Source organism: Rhopalosiphum padi, chromosome 2, assembly GCF_020882245.1.
Source record: "Rhopalosiphum padi isolate XX-2018 chromosome 2, ASM2088224v1, whole genome shotgun sequence".
NCBI lineage: Eukaryota > Metazoa > Arthropoda > Insecta > Hemiptera > Aphididae > Rhopalosiphum > Rhopalosiphum padi.
This window is the reverse complement of record NC_083598.1, coordinates 81,486,020-81,507,916: the sequence shown is the minus strand read 5'-3', so window position 1 is coordinate 81,507,916 and position 21,897 is coordinate 81,486,020. Positions and strand designations below refer to the sequence as shown.

The window sequence follows — 21,897 nt, the reverse complement described above, 5'->3', positions numbered from 1 at the left end:
TAACTAGTTTTTTAATTCCAACAAAATAACAAAAATAATTTAATAAGTAATAGTTATTTTGCCTTAAAGATGCTATGTAATAAAAATATAAACTTCAAACACTCATAAAAAATTAATTTGAATTTTCCTTCAAATTTTCCTACCCATTGTATAACAACTTAGGTTCATAGTGTCATAGAGTCTCGAAAAAAAAAATATTTTTAAATAACAATTTTTGGTAATTTCTACTGTTCAACACTTATTCAAGCATTACTATTTTCATTGTTTTGAAATATTGTGTTTTATATATTCTCGTTGTTTAACATGTTTTAGTCGTCAAATGCATTGTTTAATGTGTCTGGTAAGCACATTTGTAGCTCCTTTACCGCATTTGTTGTGATTATTTCTTTTACTGAATAAATAGTATTAAACGAGTTCAGCGCAGGTAATGCCGTTGAAGCAAAATACATCAAACGCAAAAGTATCAGTGGTAGTCGTTTCGCTATAATGTTGTGTGTAAACAAACTGTTATTTAGCGTCATGTGTCTCACGACATTGATGTCTAAAGTTCATTCTGTCAAAAAACTTTCGGAATTTCAATACATTATTAATAACTTAGATTATACTTCACAAATTCTTGGATACGATTTAACAAAAGTCAGTCATGAAACATTTGAGTGCAGATTATACACGTATACCTCACAACCAATACTTGGTGAGATCATATACGAAGATACGAAGACTGCACGTAAGTTAAATATGTTTTGTATTTGTATAAGCTGCGTCTTTGCAGAGTGGATTCAAAATCAGTTAATTGAATTAGTCGAACGTATCCCATATATGTACAAAATTAAAGGTAATGGTTATGATGAAAATTTTAGGCGGAACTTCAATACTATAAAAGAACTTATCAATTATATTATGCACAAAACAGAAAGCATCATAAACGTACTATTCAATTGTATAAATATGCAATCGTACAAAACAATAAATAAAATGATCGATACATCTTTATTAAAATTATTACTGTCAACAAATATCTTACTTAATTCTGTTTTGTTAAATCACGATGCAATTGACGTTAAAACAACAGTAACTGAGATTCTAAAAAGTGTAAACCAAGCTCAACAGTTTATAACGTATAATTGTGATGTTAGATCATCATATTACAATAACAGATATTTTTTTGGTTATTCAATGACTAAAACAAAGACAAATAAATATCGCATTGATATCGATGATGTTTTGAAGGTTCTAACGTCGTTCGGTTTAGTAACACGACATGAACGTTGTAGTGTTCCACAAATGTTATTATGGGATGTCTTAGATTCAAACGATATTGTATCAACGGGACTGCAAAACATTACTCTTATTGTAGAACGCAGAGTTGTGACTGTTGACACAATATTTCATGCGATTAAAAAAATCAACAACATCGATATAATTTATTGGTACATGCAAATTATATTGGATGCAATCTTAAGATTAATTTGCTATGGAACAGACGAACTACTGTCGGAAAAGCGGGTTTTTAATACGAAAATCACTGAAGGATTTAAACTATTGAGTTTTTTGTTTACAGAGTTCACGATCGACTCAGAGGAACTGATAGACGGATTTAATTTTTTAGCATCAAACCAAGAAATTACAGATACCGAAAGGGATCGACTGAAGAAAGTAATGCGAAAATATTTTAGTCGAAATATTGTAAGTCCGGAAATATATTTTGATAACACTGATTCATCGAAGATGTTGCCATTTTTTAACATTTCTGGAATAAGCGTTGAGAAAAATTCATTGGAAAAGTTTATGAACGCAATAATCAACCGGATTTCTGATTATAAATGTTTCGTTAATATGTTTGAGCTCTTGAAAATCGATTATAATCAATATTACATGATTCACAAGAGGAATCCTTATGAAGTATTTAATTTTGTACAGACTATAATATTTAAGAACAAAATAAATAGATTATATAATAAAATTGTGTTTAAAAATGAGGAAACACGATTTAAATATCATTCAAGTATAAAAACCGAAACCGAAAATATGTGCAAATTAGTTATTAAACTATATCAATATTGTGTTGAATATAGTATATTTCTTGCTGACGACATTAGAGACGTTAGGAATATCACGAATAATAATTTGGCCGAAGAAGTTTCAAATATTTTTTATTGTATCTTAAACACTTTGGAAAACATATATAACAATTATCACACGATTCGGGATCGTTATCTGAATGAACTATTAATGGAAATCATTCCTGTTTTGGAGACCAAAAGAGATGAGGCAAGTGATTGGAAAAATCAAAGCAAATTTATACATATTCGGATTTTATTTGTTATTATGACAGCGTTAGATAAGTATGGACTTGAAGCCTGTAATAACGATAAATATGATTATTTAATCTTTAACAATATCGATTACGATACAACAGGAGAACATCCAATTAAAAATCAAGAAATAATAGATAATTTGAAAACGTTAATTAACCTAGCACCTCAGCCTACCGGAAGTATCACCTTACCGGATCTTAATTATTCTTTTAAAAAAACAAAAAAAAATATTTTAAAATTTAAACTATTGACTGGCGATAAAAAAATAAGGTTTTACTGGAGAGGAGAGCTGAAAACTATTGACGAAATTTATAAAAACGTCGAAATTTACATTTTGAACCCTTTCTACGTGCATGCATTGTATGATGTTTATTTTAAATTTTTAATGACAACTTTGTACTATGAATTTAGAATAACCATAGAATATGTTCAAAGGAATTATGCATTAAGACCATCAGAAAGAGCAAACAATGCAACTTATATCACCAGTGGTAATATAAAGTATCCGGATTTTGGTGTAAATATTCACCCTCGAAAATTGGCAAAGGCTTATAATTTTTATTTAAAACGTATTCAAACTATAATATACCAGGAATATAATATACCATGCTTCTACATTCCTAAGCCAATTGATTTTATAGAAGTAGAAAATAAAATTCGAGAATTTGGCATAGTTATAGATTTGGTATTACCAAAGAGAGAACTTAACTATTCCTGTATAGTAAAAGATAATATATCAGATGATGAATGGCTAAAAATACAAGAAAACAACAAAGAAACTATTAAAATATATAACAATATCTTTGTTAACATCAATAAAGCATTAAACGATGCTACAAACGAATTTTTGAAATTCAGAACATTTTATAATACATATATTAATTGGGAAGTACCTACTACTCCTACTACAACAAAATAATGTTTCATGATTATAATATTCAAAATAGTTTCGTAAATGTTTTTTGGTAGTTAAATGAAACATGAAATTAAACGTGTTTCATTGTATTATAAAAAAAAAGAATCATACTTATGTATTACCAAAATAGACACGATTAGATGTAATTTCTTAAAATATTCACTGCTTTACTTATATACCTTTATAAAATTATATTATAATACATTTTTTTTTTAATTCAAAAATTAACTGAACTAATCATCTAAAAATGAACAAGTTAGGAAAGGTGTGTATGATAAACTACCGTTTTCTAAACATACTATAAATAAATATATATTACAATATCAAGATTGAATTAAAACTAAAATATATCAAATATCTATAAATTGTTATTATATCGCATCTAGCGTTATTTCGCGACATATCGGTTAATAATAAAACTGTTTTTAGAGCATAATACATGGACACATACGAGGCACTCGTTTCCGATACTAGATAAGTTGTAAGTGATCATCAAATGTCTCAAATTTAATTTCACGACAAGCGAAAATATAATATCTGTATTGGCGATTCCATTGGCGTGTGTGCAGACTATTAATTGAAATAACAACGATAGGAAGTAATATTCACGGTGACAAATCATATAATCAAAATTGTGTTCGAAGTATATGCCGAGGAGAGTGACGTATGAAAACAGCACTTCGACCAAGCTGTTACTAAAGGTTTTATAGTACTACTTTTACCGAACCATTTAACTAATCGAACAGTCCAAAACCTAACGACGAGGTATAGGAAACGAGTTAACCATTATTAGAACCAGAAAATCTCCTGTACGGTATCAATCGATAGATATTAGAAAACGTTAAAATACTACATTAATATAATTTATATTTCAAAATAATTTAACTATATATTAATTAACTCTCAAGGTTGATGCGCGAAGCAAACTTATTGCCTTAATATTTTTAGTACGGAGACGCACATTTTTGCTTGTTTGTTTCCTGTTTCTTAATTGTCATTTCGTTATTTTTATTATTCTTAGACCTTAAGTCAATCCTATGTAAACAATACTGTAGATATCTTGTATTCATATTATGTATTATTTGTAAAAGCCGACTGGCGTTAATTCTAATAAATAAATAAACCTTTTTTAAAATAAAATTTGTATTGTTCAACTTAAAATAATTTAATATTATTTCTGCAACTTTTTAATTGTTCAATATTATAATATTATTATTATATGGCAGAGGGTAGAAGTGTTATACATCGTAACGCAAACAATTGTATTTGATATTATTATTGCATTATTTTATTATCATATTGTAGATTGTTTAACAATGTTAGCTGGAGATTATCTACGATATTGTACTGACACGATGTATGCGCAATCGTATATTGAATGTGTTATTATTATTATATAATTAATACACCGTAATAAAATTTAAAATAAATATATAATATCATAGTAATTAATAACCATATTATGTCCAATGTCCATATATATGTTGAATTTAAAAAAATGTAAATAAATATAAAATAAACAAATACAATTCGGGTTATTTATCAAAATAATTGAATCATCACTTATACTTACTACAATTATTGTACAAATCTCAAAATGTGACGCATTTTATATTTTAAGTATGCTCATACAGTTTCACCGCAAACAATTAATATCTAGATTTTTAGCAGAAAGATGGATGTATTAATTTTACAATTATATGTTTATGTGTTTTTGTTTTGGTGAGTGTAATCATTTTCTGGGTAAGAAAAATACTTTAATTTTAAACTATTCTGGTATCAAATTGGTTCTAGTTTGTACATCATGTACATTGGGGATTAAAAGTAAAAATATTTTCAATATTTTTCTTAATAATCGGGAAAAGCAGTAAAATAAAAGGTATTCAAGTTGTACCAATCTTCTGTATATTGGGTGATGAATGGGTGTATTCAGTTTGAATTCAATGATATATTATTCTATGCGAAACGCGGTTCTGAGCGGAGACTAGTTTGCAAGCCTATATATTAACTAAGTATACTTCATGGTATGTTTTTTAATACAGCTATTAAAATAATTTATTTTATTTTAAGTATGCGGTAGGTCTTAATATTTTAATACATACAAATTTGAAAATGCCGTCGCATAAAGTACAATTTACAATATATGTAAAGTTTACAAGTCTTCACTAATAACATTTTTGAATTATAACAAAATAACTACATTTAGATGTTTGTTTTAGTATAAACAGTTACAATACATGCAGTCTTTCATATCACACGGACGTGTTTTCTATTTGTCCGTGTTTTATCGTACGTATAGTTATTATTTAGGGATATGCATAATATATTTTCGGAAAAAAAAAACGATACGACAATCAAAAAGTTGACAACTACTTCTAACATTCACTGATCTTCCCAAAAATTATGTTATGAAATTATTTTAATCCATTGATGAAAAACATGACAGTATAGTTCGGGAAAATAAATAATTAATTAATATGAACATTTGTCTATGAAGATTTTTTCGCTGAATTGAGGAGTTCATTATTTTTTTTGGTGGTAAAAATATTTTTTTGTATTATTCAAAAATTAGAAATTTTTTTTTCAAAATGTATGTACGACTGTACGAGACTTTCGGGGAAATCAAATAAAACAATGCCATTGGTTTTTTTTATGAAATATGTAGTTTATGTTATATAATATTAATAACATTTTGTTTAAATAACCAATACGATAAATAGGAAAATTGTTAACAAATAACAAAGAAAAAATCGACAGGTAAAAAACCCAATACCTTATTTATTTTAATTTGATAATTAACTTAAAAGTTATATTTGTGATTTTTGAATAAAAAAATATTTGATACTATTCATAATTTTATGTTTATCCTTGACGGTTTTTTCAGTGCCGTTTTTTCTAGAATTTAATATTAATCATAGATAATAATGTTATTATTTATTAAGTGTTTTTAATTTTTAAGATATAAAAACAGGGTGACAACATTTATTTTATTATTATAAATATAAATTTCTGCATCGATATTCAGCATATTTTTTTAAAAAAAAAAAAAAAAAAAAAAGTGTACAATCTGATGTACACCGACGCCGATTATAGTCAGTGAACTGATACTTTGATAAATTTGTACAGTATAGCATGGTATTTGTTTTTATTTTCCCCGTGTGATGAAGTCCGGTTAAACGGCTAGTATATTATATGTTTGATAGTTGTACTGTGGCTTGACGTGTTGGCTGATATACACATATTATTTACGTACACTGATCCAGAACACATAAAATATAACTAATAATATTTGTTAGGGTGAGCATATGAATAAATTTTACACTGGTAGTAGAAATCGGACTGATATTAATTGATAAATTAAATTGTTGTTGTTGGTTTTTTTTTCCCGGGGTTGATTTGAGTAAAATCTTAATATTTATTACAGGATCTACAATTTATTTCTTATTTCCTTATTTTCCTTCAGAAATGTTGATTTTAAATTTTTATTTAAAAAAATTAATCAATATAAATTATACAACTGTTCCACTTGTACATAATGGTTTGAAGATACTATAGGCATCACGAAGTTCATAGGTTTGTTTAATTCAACTGGCACAGTCACACCAACCACAGCTATACAAACATGTCAGTAATTGTAAATTATCAGGTTATCAGTTACTATCAGTAATTCAATATTTTAGTAAAAACATTTTCATTCTAATAAACGGAATCCAATAAATGAAAAAAACTTCATACAATCGAACTCTGTAGTTAATTTGAACTTAATTAATAGTATGATATATACTATTCTACATGTTGGAATATTGAGTATAAAACTACATACCATTATATTGATATTGTTTTGATTTATGTCAAACAATTTTTCAGATTTTGCATTAGAATAAATTATTAAAATTACAGAAAAACATTTACAAAGAATAATGTTAGACGACAACAAATGGTTTTTCATTTGAGATAACTGTTTTTGATTTTAAAATTATAATTATTTTTTATGCATATTTGGTTTCATTAGTAAAAACAAGTTTAACGAATACCAACAATTTAATGTATTTGATATTTTTATGAACTGTTCATTTACCGATTGGACTCAGCATCATAAGATATTTAAATTCATTAGAAAATTGCCTTCACTCTATCAATACACATCATATTTGAATAAATATAATAATGTATTTGAAAAGCTTTATCAAAGACTAGTTGTGAATTTAAGTGAAATTCAGGCTAATATCGCTTCATAATTATGTCCGTAATAGTGAGTATACCTAAATATAGACAGACAAAATAATTGAACTGCATATTTTTTTTAAATTATTGGTCGTTATATGGACAATTTAATTCTCATTCAAAGTCTTCTTATTAGATCGGTTACAATCGTTTTGACTCGTTTATTCCTCAAATTAATAAAATAAAATTACCTATGAAAAAACAAAACTCAAAATATTAACCACGTCCAGTTCTACTACCAATTAAAATGATACAAACCAACCAAAATTAAAAAAATATATGATCATTTTTTCTACCTGCAATATTGGTTGAGCTTTTTTAATAGGAAAAATAATCAAGATATATTGACTGGTAATACGTGTTTAACATTGTTACTATTAATTTTTTTTTCTGTTCGTCTGAATCGGTTAGTGGTGTTGTGTGTGTGCTGGGTATATCTCTGTATTTTTATTATATTTAAAAATTGTAGTTAAAGACCCCGTCCATCACTTTGCATCCTATACGTACTAAGTAGGTTGTACAACACATAGTTTTGTAGGCCGACGAGCCAAATTTATACATAATTATATCATAATTATTTGATTGTACTATCATTATTTTTATATTTTTTTATTGTTGATCCAAAATGTCAATTGTATTAATACGCCTTTAAGAAGATTTTTTACGACCATATGATTATTGTTATTGTATATTAAAACCAATAAACTCTATTTTTAAAATTTAAATATCAGGTATGTTTCTTTTAATTATTTAAGGTCGTTGCGTGTCAGTCGTGGAGTCACCCTTAATAGGTAATTTTATATATCATATTTGTTACGAGATGATTGCAACAACAATTTGTTATTAGTAAAATCATCATTTAATGCATGGATGTTCAGAATATTATACCTATAGTATACATATTGACATATTGTATTAATATAATTAATCTCTGATTGAGATTAGAATGACAAACATGGGTTTTTTTTATCGTGACTACATATTATTTTACATTAACATTAGAATTTTGACTTATTTTGGTAAATATTGGTAAAATATGTTGTTGATTATTAGATTTTCAAATTCATTTTTACCACGTAATCTGTATCCTTAATCTCTGAATTTTCCTTTAGATATATTTCATATATTTCGAATTTTTCTATCAAAATTTATTTTGTGATTAAAAAAAAAATAATTAATAAAATTTAAAATTTAGCTGTTCTATGTGTAAAATTTGAAGATATGAATGCGTCATTAAGCTCATAGTTTATTTAATTAAACTAAACAATTACTAGTCACAGCTAAACAAATATGCTAATAATTGTTAATATACAAACTTATTTAATAAACGAAAAAATGTCATATGAGTAGTTAATATGTACTTTATAATACTTCGATCAAGTTTAAAGTTTATGCGAAATAATTATCAAAACTAAAGGGTATCGTTTGCAATCAATTACATAATTCGACAATGGATAATGTACGTCATATAATATTAATCTGTACAATTTTAGATTATATAGGTATTCAGTGTGTATGTTTGGTTCAATGTATATGCCATGAGATAAAGTAACACGACAAATTTAACAAATTTGTAAACTGTTCATTTATCGGTGGAACTTAGCATGAGTTATTTAAAATAATTTGAAAATTCCCATTACTCTATAAATCAGAAATTCTCAACAAATACTACTTAAGTACCGGAGGAGAATTCACGTGGGATCAAGATTCAAGTAAAACAAATTGTAAGTTATTTTCCAAATAATTTTTACACCTCCCTGATTCTTGAGATTATGATACGTCGTTTAAAACGGAGTTTTGGAAATTGACGATTAATTTCCAATATCAGAAATAATAACAATTGAGTTTTCGTTATTTTGTCTGATTTATATTATCATGTAAAGTTATATATTGATATAATTTGTGTGTTGTTGAGTTGTTGAGAAACAATCAACACCGTATCTGCCAAACTTAACATAGGCGTGCGCAGGGGTATGTAGAGAATATAATATGCAGCTGCATACTTTAAAGCTCTTAAAGGGGCAAAAATCGAATATTGAGAAAAACTTTTTTTGCGCAAGAAAAATAATTATAGGGGGGGGGGGGGGCTTCTGCAATCTGCATACCCTGAAAAAGAGGTCTGCGCACGCCTATGAAACTTGGTGGTGATTGGTAGGCCCTAATTTTAAAATATAATATAGTGAATAATGTTTTATCATACCTTCACAGTGTTGAGAAAGAGCCGGTCAGTTAAAGTATGCGACTTATAATATATTAAGCCACTCGTTGGACCCTGGAATAGGAGTGCTTAAGTCATTGTGATGTGGTGCTATCAGATTGGTGTACCTTTTTCTATGTGAGCCGCGTTTTCGCACACATAACTGTGAGTCTGTGACACACTTGACATCTATTCTACAAAAAACAGTACAAATTTACATACCTTTTTTTAAATACATTTTATTCCTAATACTTCAAATTTACTTTGTGACGCTCTCTTCGAATAACATCATAGAACAAAAGTACCACACTTGTTGAAATATTCGATAATGTAATATTCGTACTTAATTAAAAACTTCAAAATTTTAGCACAAAAAATATATTGCTAGTTTATAATGTAACTGAAATCTAGAATCATACCGTTTTAATGGAAATGTATAACCAAATATTAGAAGAAAAGTAATAAAACTTGATGTTTGATTTGCTGATGGAATGTAACGGTTACAGATGACACAACTTAATCATAATATTTTTTTAGAGTATTACTTGCCTTAAATCTTAAGTTTTTGTTTTTTTTTCCATCAATGATTTAACTTATGGGAGGGGGGGTGATGTAGGTGATATATTTCTTCATAAATTTTTTTAAATATTGTGTTAAATGTTTAGGAAAATTAAAAATATTACTATATATATAAATGTTTGTTTGTATTAACTCCTTATAGACTTGTGAAATTATGAAATATTCATTTACTCCTACTCCCAAAATGGTCCTAGTTACGTCACTGTCTACCACAAATCATTATAATAAGACTAAAAAATAAAAATAAAAACTCAAAATTAACAGATAACATGTTAAGTTATATGTCTAATTAAAAACAATATGAATAAATAAGCAATTTTTATTTCAAAAAATATTTTATAGTGGATAACTATATTGCGATGTGCTCTTATTTTTTAAATTGAAATAATATTGTAAATTAAGCTATATAAAAACTGATATGACATAATAAATATTATATGAATATTATGTGAAATAAAGGCTTTAAAAATTGTATTCCCCGTAATGTAGAATTTAATTTTTTAAGTAGCAATGAAAACGTAAAAACATTTAAACATTTGGTTGTATACAAATACAGGTAAAGCATTTGTTCAAATAATCATTCGCTATAAAGTGTATTTTCTTTCGTTTTTTTTCACGTATCTACAATTTTAAATTTTTGTTTCGGTATTTTAAAAATTATATGCACCATAGAAATAATACTTTTATTCCATTATTGAAATGGAATTTTGAAATCATTTTAGTAAATTAATTTGAAATAAATATATTATGAATATGCATATATATATATATATATATATATACATATATAATTAAAAATAAACAAACAATTTCATTTCAACTTTGGACTACTTATATTACGCTATAAAATACTAAAAATGTTCAAATAATCAATCAAATTATTGAATATTAGCATTCATATTTAATTATATAATATTTTTATTGTACTTACTACAGAGTGATAAATATACTATTACATATTGATAAAGAGCATAAGAGCAATACAAATTTGCTTCAACGAGCAGAATATGTAATTTTATAATTACGAGTGCTATTAAAAAAAATTTGAATTGATTCCGTTAACAAAATAAGATTAATTTTTACTCATAGATTGGTCAGAAATAAATTTATATTTTTTGGTAATAAAATAAAGTTCCTACAAATTTATGAATTTTAAAATGTAATAGAAAATTGTTATACACGGGAAACAAAAAAACAAAAATCTATATTTATGTACAGCTGTACCATATTTATACTTTATTTGAATTAACTAGGCACAGATACACAAACCTACCCATAAATATTATTACAAACACATTCAATTTAAAAAATTTCTGTGTAGTAGTAGATTTGAACCGAAAAGTACAATTCTATGTTAACATGTTGATAAAACAATTAAATCATATATTAATGTTTTTGTGTGTAACGTCGATCAAGTTTTCAGAGTTAGCTACTGAATTAGAAGAATTAGAGGAAAAGATAAACAACAAATTAAGTTATACGGTAATACAAGATGGTTTATCAAATAACATTAAAATATTTGACTTTGAATATATTATATATGCATACTTGGTTCCATCTAAAGACCGCGAAGTAAATAAGTACATAAAATTAAATATGTTTTATATGTTTATGAATTGTTCATTTGCTGAATGGACTCAGCTTAAGTTATTCAAATTCGTCAAGAAATTCCCACTATTTCATCAAGCAAAATTTTTGAATAAATATAATAATGTATTTAATAAAAAATACGAAAGACTATTGGATAATTTAAGTGAGATTAAAACTTATGTTAAACACTTTATAAGTATACTACTATGTAATTTTTTACACCTCGCCAATTCAAGAGATTATGATACATCGTTTATAAAAACGCTGTTAATACTAAGTTTTAAAATACGCTTTCTGATTCTGCCTTCAAAAAACGACGAGGAACAAATAAAAGTAAATACATCTGATGTCGTGGTCATTCGTTCGATGCTTAGAATAATGAACTTGATTCAAAAATTCATGGTTACAAATTGTAATGTTTACACACCTAATGAAGAATATCGCGACAATATTATTAAATCTACGAATTTCTTCGGTTTCTGGATAACTAAATCAGCTGAAACAAATGATTTAGTTGACAAAATTCTAGAACATATTAACAAACTGGATTTAGAAAATAAAAGGTGTTACACACAACAAATGTTGTTAACATATATAGTGACTGACACCCCGAGTAGTATTATTTCACGAGAGATTTCTAATGCAAAAGTCGAAACACAATTTGGAACAATTATGATTTATCAGATCGTACAACAAATTGAAAAACATGACGGTGACCTTGAATTAATATTATGGTATCAGGAGTCAATTTATAACGCAATAGTAAAGCTAATATATAATAAAGTAATCACAGCATTAAGCACATACCCTTATATGGTGACAATCATTGTTAAGTCTATACCAAACTTTTTAGATTTGCCTGACGATTTCATTGATTTATTTACAAATAAAGACTATACTACTGATGAAAATATTAAATTGATTGATGGGATTACTAAACTTCGTAACTCCATTACCAATATAATTTTAGAAACCGACGATTCAACTCAATTTATAGAAGTTTCTAATTTTGTTGAATTTACGACATATATAAATTCAAGTAGTGAAGATTTTTTTTGTTTTTTTTCGTTGTTGAAATTCTTACGTAAAGAATTCGCTAAATACTACATACCATTCATAAGCAATCCGACAAAAATCGAAGAAATTGTCAAGTACAAAAATGTGCCAATCAGAGAAATCGTTCGATCCGACGTAGACGATAAGCTATCGAACAGTATGTGTCAATATGTTAGAGATTTGTACGGTCTTTGTCTGGATTTAACCATAATTTTGAATATGATTGAAGGTAAAGCAAAAGACGTTATAGACCAATATCTGAGTAGAGCAAATACTATTTTGACCACTATTAGAGAGCGGTCCATCGATGTAATGCAATGGTGTACGTACAAAGAATGTGGTGACCTTTTAAAAGTTTCATACGATTTGTACGTTGTCTTGAATCCAAAGCATCGTGACCATTTTAAATTCCACCAAAAACCGATGATCACTATGGTTATGTCTATTTTAAATACATATGGTATTGATCACTGCAATCCACCAAATTTTAATTTTTTATTATTAAACAATACAAACTTTGAGGATATAGGCAATGATGATATTTATAAAAACCGTTTAAATTCATTTGTGAAGACTCTTGGAATCAATCAAAACAGTCGGATGATTTCGAATTACAAAACTTTTTTAAATATTGAAAACTTTTTCAGTAATTATCTAGAAAACACGAATTTGTTTAAAGACGACAAGGATAAGATTATTTTTTTTTGGAAAGGTGAGAAAAAGTACATATATGATATTTACAAGAACATTAACTTTATAATTATGGATCCTTCGTACGTATATGCATTTTATGACTTATATTTCAGATTTATTATTGGTTTAGTGTATAACAAAATATGGATTTTCGTTAATTATTTAACTATTAAGAATCGTCCTCAATCGAATAAATTTAATTCTGATGATTGTAAAATGTTTTCTGATATATGTATGACGTTACTTAATAATACAAATTTTCCAAAATCCTTATCGGTACTCGTATCCATTGTTAGAGAATTTTCTACGTTAGTATTTAATATATGTTCACAAAGAGTTATGATTTCTGAAAATTATAACAAAGTTAAAACAAATAATAAAAAAAGCAATATTAAACTTAGTTTACCACAATATAATGTATTTAGCAGAGAAGAAAATTCAAAAAATCTGTACACAGAAATAGGAGTTGTTACAACGAAGATAAAAAATCAGTTCGAATCATTTGGAATGTTTGTGGAAGAAAAACAAATAATAGTTTCTCCAACCTCAATAAGAGAACGATTTTTTAAAAATATAATAAAAAAATGTACTTTAATCGAAAAGATATTTAACAACTTGAATGAAAATTTAGATTTAGTCGTTTCTGCTAACATAATGTTAACTCATCTCATTGTAAATATTTAATCGGAGGTGAAATGTATCGATTTTGAATTGACATTATTTTTATAAAAAACTTTTAAATAAATATCTTTTGAAATTCTAAAATGGTTCTATTCAAAATTAATAATTCTGTAATAAGAAGTTAACTTTTTTAGACAAACACATATATTATATATAAGAGTTCGATCTATTTACGGTATTAAATCAAAATACAAGTATATATTATTTTTATGATGATAGAATAATTTAATAAATTATAAATAATATTGGTGCAAAATCTGAATAAATTGTAAAAATCAATCTGTTTTACATTGTTTATTATTTATTTATTGTATAGCTGTTCTTGTTTTGTGGAGCCTGCATTTTAAATCCATATTCTTATGATGTACGTAAAATGTAATTATTATATACAATGTTATTGTATAGTAATGAATAATAAACGAAGACTTATTATATTATTGTCTCTAAGAGCTTAGAAGAGTGAATATAGTAGTTCGCCACAAATTATATAGAATTTGGGATCACTACGTTGAGCCGACAAGTAGTAGGCCGATAAGATATCATTCCGACAAGATATCAGGCTGACAGTGTCTCTAAAATTTTAATTTATATGCTTAAAAATAAAAAATGTATTATTAAATTACAATTTATTATTCATGTTTTATATTATCAATATAATCGTCTAAAAAAAAAAAATCGTTTTAATAATTAAAAAAAAAAAAATTAAATTTATAGCTTTGTATCATAAGCTTTACTTTAAAAAAAATCTATGATGGTCCTATTAAATTTATCATCAATAATATTATTTAACTTTTTCTTATTTTTGACCATAACAGAGATATTTATAAAAAGTTTGCTGTTCAACAAATAACTCTCCATTATTATAAAATAAAATACAACAGCACAAACATCAATGATTCAAAATAACATTAGATCGAGTATAACACAAATGTATAATACTGTTTTGATATCTTATCACAAATAATTGCTTTGATAAATATCGATATTATTATTATTTGGAAATGTTGGATATAGAATAGATACATTATATAATATGTTTATCATAAAATAATACCCAACGTCGGCTCGTCGGTTGTCGGCTCATCTAGTCCCATGGAATTTATTTTTCTACTGTATTTAACTTAAATAAACACAAACAACTTAGTTATAATTCAAATACATCTCAATCAATATTTATTTTTATCCTATTATAAAACCTATTTTGTTTTTTAATAGTTTTCAATATTATTGCTCAACAATTTAAAACCATATAAAAATAATAGTAGTTTTTCGTTATTAAACTAAAAATATTTTGGGTTGTATGGGTTTCTTGACAACTTAATGTTGTGTGAGTAAACCAATCCAAGAACCCCACCCAAACTATGGGAAAACGTTTATTATAGATTGTATTAAATTAATTAGTGATGCAATTAAATAATGTTATGGAAACTTTCTGATGTACTATACATTTATTAAAAATAAAATTTTCATTTTTGAATTGTAAGTGAAGTCGTAATTTTTTTATTACTATATTATCCACATTATCTATATTTGCTAGACCATATTTCTTTATTTTATAAAAACATAACATAATGTGTTTTATTAAAACATTGTGAATAAAACAATATTACAGGTGTTTTTTTAAGAAAAATCTATTGTTATGTTGTAAGGTACCTAGCAATAATTAAAATTTAATAAAAGGTATATTTTAAATATTATATAATAATAATATGTATGTTATCTACTCATTTTTACTATGAATATATTTATATGTATATATTGCTTTTTTTCATTAATCTAAATTGTATATAGTTTGAATTACCTAAAACAAAATAATTGGTAAATGTGTAACTCTACAATCCATAAAGTCCATTTTTAATCTGAGCTCACCCAGATGAAATATTGAATAGTATAAACTTAAGACAACACATTTAATTATATTGTTACGGAAAAAAATCTTGGTATATGATTTTATGTATTGCTGAAAACTATCACCAGGACACATATTTTTGATTTCTGAATTTGAAAAAGGTATATTTCATTAAAAATTGTTTCTTGATTTATATTGTTTTAAATGAGCATTTTAATTTAAAGTGTTGTCTGCAGGTTTCGAGTTTTGTATTTTTTTAAATTTTTTGAACACTTAATGTCAAGCACAATATTAGTAATGATTATTACTAATTAAATGCAAATACTGCAATTGTGAAATACAACAATCTACCTACTTACATTTTATGAATAATGAACTATTACCTGTAAAATTAAGTTGTTATCAGCAAACAGCACAATTTAATTAATGGTTTATTTTCTAAAATAATTCAAATTTTTTCATGGTTTTAATTTCAGGGATAAATTTTTTAATTTGTATTTGCAGATTAAAATTTGTTTAGCTATTGTGATAGCTATAACACAACAATTGAATACTGCGGTTTGAGATCATGTAACATAGATCAGAAAATTAGAGAAAAACAAAAATTAACAGAAAACTATATATATATATATATATTATATAGAGAGTTTTATATATTATAGTTTGATCAGATTTAAAATATTTTTTTCTATGAAATACATACTTTTTCAATCGATTAAATATCTTATAGAATTTACAATTACAAGTCTGGTAAGAAAATTTGTTTTATGATTAATATATAACAGTGAACTTTATACTGCAGATTGTATATACCTACGTAAGTTAACGATTTGACAATATAAAGGCACTTTTATCAGCATTATTATTTAATTCAATTAATAAAGTAGTTACATATAATTACACACAAGCCTAGTAATGTAGAAAATAAATATCAAAACTTATAAGGCAGATCAAAACAATGAGAAATTAAATACGTAGTTAAATGTACATGTCTGTGTAAAAATGTTTAAAATAAAACCATATAAAATGTTTATAATTTTGTATATTATGTCGATCCAGTTCAACATTATTGCAACTGAGTTATCACAATTACAAGAAAATAATATCTATCAAGAATTAGATTACACGATATTAAACGATTTTTCAAATAAAATAACATTATTCGACATTGATTATATTATTTATGCATATTTAGTTCCATCTACAGGCAGCGAGGTAAATAAGTACATAAAATTAAATATGTTTTATATGTTTATGAACTGTTCATTTGCTGAATGGACTCAGCATAAGTTATTCAAATTCGTCAGGAAATTCCCACTATTTCATCAAGCGACATTTTTGAATAAATATAATAATGTGTTTAATAAGAATTATAAAAGATTATTAGATAATTTAAGTGACATTAAGACTTATGTTCAACGTTTTGTAGATATTTTACTATGTAATTTTTTACACCTCGCCAATTCAAGAGATTATGATACATCGTTTATAAAAACACTGTTATTATTAAAATTGAAAATACACTTTCTGACGCTGCCTTCAAAAAACGACGAGGAACAAATAAAAGTAAATACATCTGATGTCGTGGTCATTCGTTCGATACTTAGAATAATGAACTCGATTCAAAAATTCATGGTTACAAATTGTAATGTTTACAAACCTAATGAAGAATATCGCGACAATATTATTAAATCTACGAATATCTTCGGTTTCTGGATAACTAAATCAGCTGAAACAAATGATTTAGTTGACAAAATTCTAGAACATATTAACAAACTGGATTTAGAAAATAAAAGGTGTTACACACAACAAATGTTGTTAACATATATAGTGACTGACACCCCGAGTAGTATTATTTCACGAGAGATTTCTAACGCAAAAGTCGAAACAAAATTTGGAACAATTATGATTTATCAGATCGTACAACAAATTGAAAAACATGACGGTGACCTTGAATTAATATTATGGTATCAGGAGTCAATTTATAACGCAATAGTAAAGCTAATATATAATAAAGCAATCGCGGCATTAAACATATGCCCTTATGCGGTGACAGTCATTGTTAATTCGATACCAAACTTTTTAGATTTGCCTGACGATTTCACTGATTTATTTGCAATTGAATACTATACAACTGATGAAAAAATTAAATTGATTGATGGGATAACTAAACTTCGTAACTCCATTACCAATATCATTTTAGAAACCGACGATTTAACTCAATTTATAGAAGTTTCTAATTTTGTTGAATTTACGACATATATAAATTCAAGTAGTGAAGATTTTTTTTGTTTTTTTTCGTTGTTGAAATTCTTACGTAAAGAATTCGCTAAATACTACATACCATTCATAAGCAATCCGACAAAAATCGAAGAAATTGTCAAGTACAAAAATGTGCCAATCAGAGAAATCGTTCGATCCGACGTAGACGATAAGCTATCGAACAGTATGTGTCAATATGTTAGAGATTTGTACGGTCTTTGTCTGGATTTAACCATAATTTTGAATATGATTGAAGGTAAAGCAAAAGACGTTATAGACCAATATCTGAGTAGAGCAAATACTATTTTGACCACTATTAGAGAGCGGTCCATCGATGTAATGCAATGGTGTACGTACAAAGAATGTGGTGACCTTTTAAAAGTTTCATACGATTTGTACGTTGTCTTGAATCCAAAGCATCGTGACCATTTTAAATTCCACCAAAAACCGATGATCACTATGGTTATGTCTATTTTAAATACATATGGTATTGATCACTGCAATCCACCAAATTTTAATTTTTTATTATTAATCAATACAAACTTTGAGGATATAGGCAATGATGATATTTATAAAAACCGTTTAAATTCATTTGTGAAGACTCTTGGAATCAATCAAAACAGTCGGATGATTTCGAATTTCGATCTTTATTTAAATATTGATGATTTTTATCAACATTACATTTCAAAAGCAAATTTTTCTGCTGAAGACATACAAATGATTAGTTTTTTTTGGAAAGGTGAGAAGAAAAACATTGATGAAGTCTATAAGAACATAAATGCAATTATTATACATCCATCGCATGTATACGCATTTTATGATTTATATTTCAAATTTGTTATTGGTATTTTATATTCAAAGATGTGGGTTATTCTTCATTTTTTAACCATAAAAATTAGTCCTAAAATAAATATATTCAATTCTGATGAATGTTTAATGTTCCTCAACCTATGTGAGTTGTACCTTAATATTTCAAATTTCCCCCAACATTTATCAGTATTAGTAATTAAAGTCAGTAAATTATCATCGTTATTATTTAAGCTATGTTCTCGTCAAGATATAATTTTCAAAGAGTATGAAGAAATGTCTAACAAAAAAAATCAATCTGAAATAAAGGAGTTATCACCACAAGATAATGAATTAAGTAGTGACGAAAACTCAACAAGTTTTTACACACAAATACTCGATATGAAATCAGAAATAGATCGACTTTTCGAAATGTCTGGAATGTTTGTGCTTAGTAAAACAAAGACAGTTTCGTTAGATTTTTTAACTCAATTTTTTAAACCTAACGCCAAATTTGTTAAAAAAGTTTTTAATAACATGACTCAAGATTTTTGTTATTCACTTGTGACTGCTTATAATATATTAACAGACATCCTAATAAATATTTAATTAATTATTATTATTTTCGTCTTTAAATAGACATAATATAAAAGAAAAAATTCCAAAACTAATTCTTATAAAAATAATTTTTGTCATTTTTGTATACAATTATTTTTATTTTTATAATCACGGTGTTAAATACAGATATATCTAAAGATATACATATTATATTATTTTAATTGTAATTATATCATTACAAATAATGTACGAGAATCTAAAATTACAAATAAAGTTAAAAATCATATTTTGTAATTAATATTTATTATGTGTTTTCCTTAATTATTTTTACAGATGTCAATGGATCGTGTTATTTTGTTTGTATTTTGTGATTTTACTAAGAATATTAAATTTTAAAAATATTGATTTGTATACTTTATTAAATTATTTTTATATAAGTAAACTATAATAATTTAAGTTTCATGAAGTTAGCTGGAGATTTTTATATTCATGGATCATCGTATGTGGGATGGATCACTAATTTTTATATTCGTATATTCTGAAAGCACTATTTGAGTACTAAAACTTGGTGGTATAGCCGGAATTATTACTTTATACTCCCGCTAACTTCATGGACCTACTAATTTAGAGGTTAGATGAATTTATAAGTTAGTAGAATGAAAAGGTCACGGTTAGGTTGATACTTTTTTTATATTATAAACATTCACGTATCTTGATACATCTATTTTTGACATAAGTATAACTATATTATTTGATTTATATTAAGTATTTTAAAATATATTATAAAATATAACCTTTAATAGTACACGATAGTTCTATAATTCATCATTCAATAGCATATAAAAAAATGTAATCTAGAGTAAGTTCATATTTTATGGCTACTATATACTATTCACTGATGAAACCTTTTTAAGTATGTAGTTTTTAGATACTTAGAAAGATGATAAATTTATTAAAAAAAAAATTATACACATATGTTTTGTTGATTATTTATTGTTATCGTAATACTTGGATCTCCAACATAATATATAAATTATATATTAAGATATATGTATATAACAAGTATTTAGCTACTCATTTATGTTGTCTATTTGCCAGTTAAAAACTATAATATGGATAAGGAATGGATGATTTGTTACTACAATTTATATATGATTCCAGTAAATAAATTCACACACGTTCCCGTGTATGCATCTTTATTCACGTATCACCTCTACTCATACACAGGCCCGTAGCCATGAGGTGAGGAGGAGCAATCGTTGCTCGCTAACAAGTATTAAATATATATATTATGTAATGGTATGTTATGGTTAAGTATAGGTGCTAGATATGTATTTTATTGCTGGATAATTGTATTGTTAAGTACTATTTAGTTATAATTTTTTTTTTTTAGAGCTTTATTTCAATGTAAAGTATTCAAAGCTACATTTGAAACAATAACAGCAGTTTAAGTATTTAGAAGTAGCTCAGCAGTAAGTGAATCGACATTTTTCTGCTCAACTCGACTTGAAAATGTTCAAAGGCAATTAATGAAACATTATCGGCTTTCCAACTTGGCTTTATTGGCGTTTGAGTCCAAACAGACTGAAAACTTAAATTTGAACGTATTATTAATGGATTTTGACAAGCAATAAGATAGAAAATATTGAATTTAAAAAAATAAAATTGGTAAATAGGTGCTTAAAAATATTCAACATTTAATCTTGTACACCTTAATGTGATTTTTATTTATAGTATTATTTATTTTTTATTTTTAAAACAAAATTCTTATTGCAGCAAGCACTTAAAAAATGTTTAAAATTTAGTTATATCGAATCATAATGAGATTGTTATTAATGGATTTCATTTAGAAATTGACTGCATTATAAATAAATTAAAAATCGTATTGATATGGTTTTATTCTAAATGTTCTCCTACACTTTGGTTGCTCCTCTTGATGATTTGGTCCGGCTATACGGTCTTGCCCATACTACACACGGCCGGTAACGATATTATAAATTATAAACGTTCTTTATACGACTGTATACTTACCGACAGCAAAGCCGTGTAAGACGTATATTACGTATTATTCATACACATAATACATATCGAGCCATATTGGTATCGCGCTGTGTGCGGTCTCCTCTGTCGTGCGTATATTTATCTGGACCGCCACCGCCACTACGGGGTCTGCGGTGTGGTCTGGTAT

General features: G+C 26.2%; 1 protein-coding gene across 5 annotated transcripts; it reads left to right on the top strand.

The window, feature by feature from the left end:
* The first annotated feature begins 8,807 nt into the window (after nucleotides 1–8,807).
* LOC132922757 (uncharacterized) lies at nucleotides 8,808–21,608 on the top strand. 5 transcript variants are annotated; one of them, XR_009661048.1, is made up of 6 exons: nucleotides 8,808–8,876; nucleotides 8,952–9,182; nucleotides 9,667–9,820; nucleotides 16,608–17,318; nucleotides 20,808–20,951; nucleotides 21,103–21,607. XR_009661048.1 is itself a non-coding variant. In XM_060986442.1 (5 exons), exon 4 carries the CDS (start codon nucleotides 17,106–17,108, stop codon nucleotides 19,758–19,760), a length of 2,655 nt encoding a protein of 884 aa, XP_060842425.1. In that variant the 5' UTR covers nucleotides 8,808–8,876; nucleotides 8,952–9,182; nucleotides 9,667–9,820; nucleotides 16,608–17,105; the 3' UTR covers nucleotides 19,761–20,951; nucleotides 21,103–21,608. The 5 variants fall into 5 exon arrangements, 4 of the variants coding, with proteins under 4 accessions (XP_060842425.1, XP_060842426.1, XP_060842427.1 ...); XM_060986442.1 differs by having other exon boundaries at nucleotides 16,608–20,951; nucleotides 21,103–21,608; XM_060986443.1 differs by having other exon boundaries at nucleotides 16,608–21,008; nucleotides 21,103–21,608.
* The last annotated feature ends 289 nt before the right edge of the window (nucleotides 21,609–21,897 follow it).

Coding starts and splice junctions, on each gene's coding strand:
- LOC132922757 (XM_060986444.1), top strand. CDS start 17,106: ATGTTTAAAATAAAACCATATAAAATGTTTATAATTTTGTATATTATG.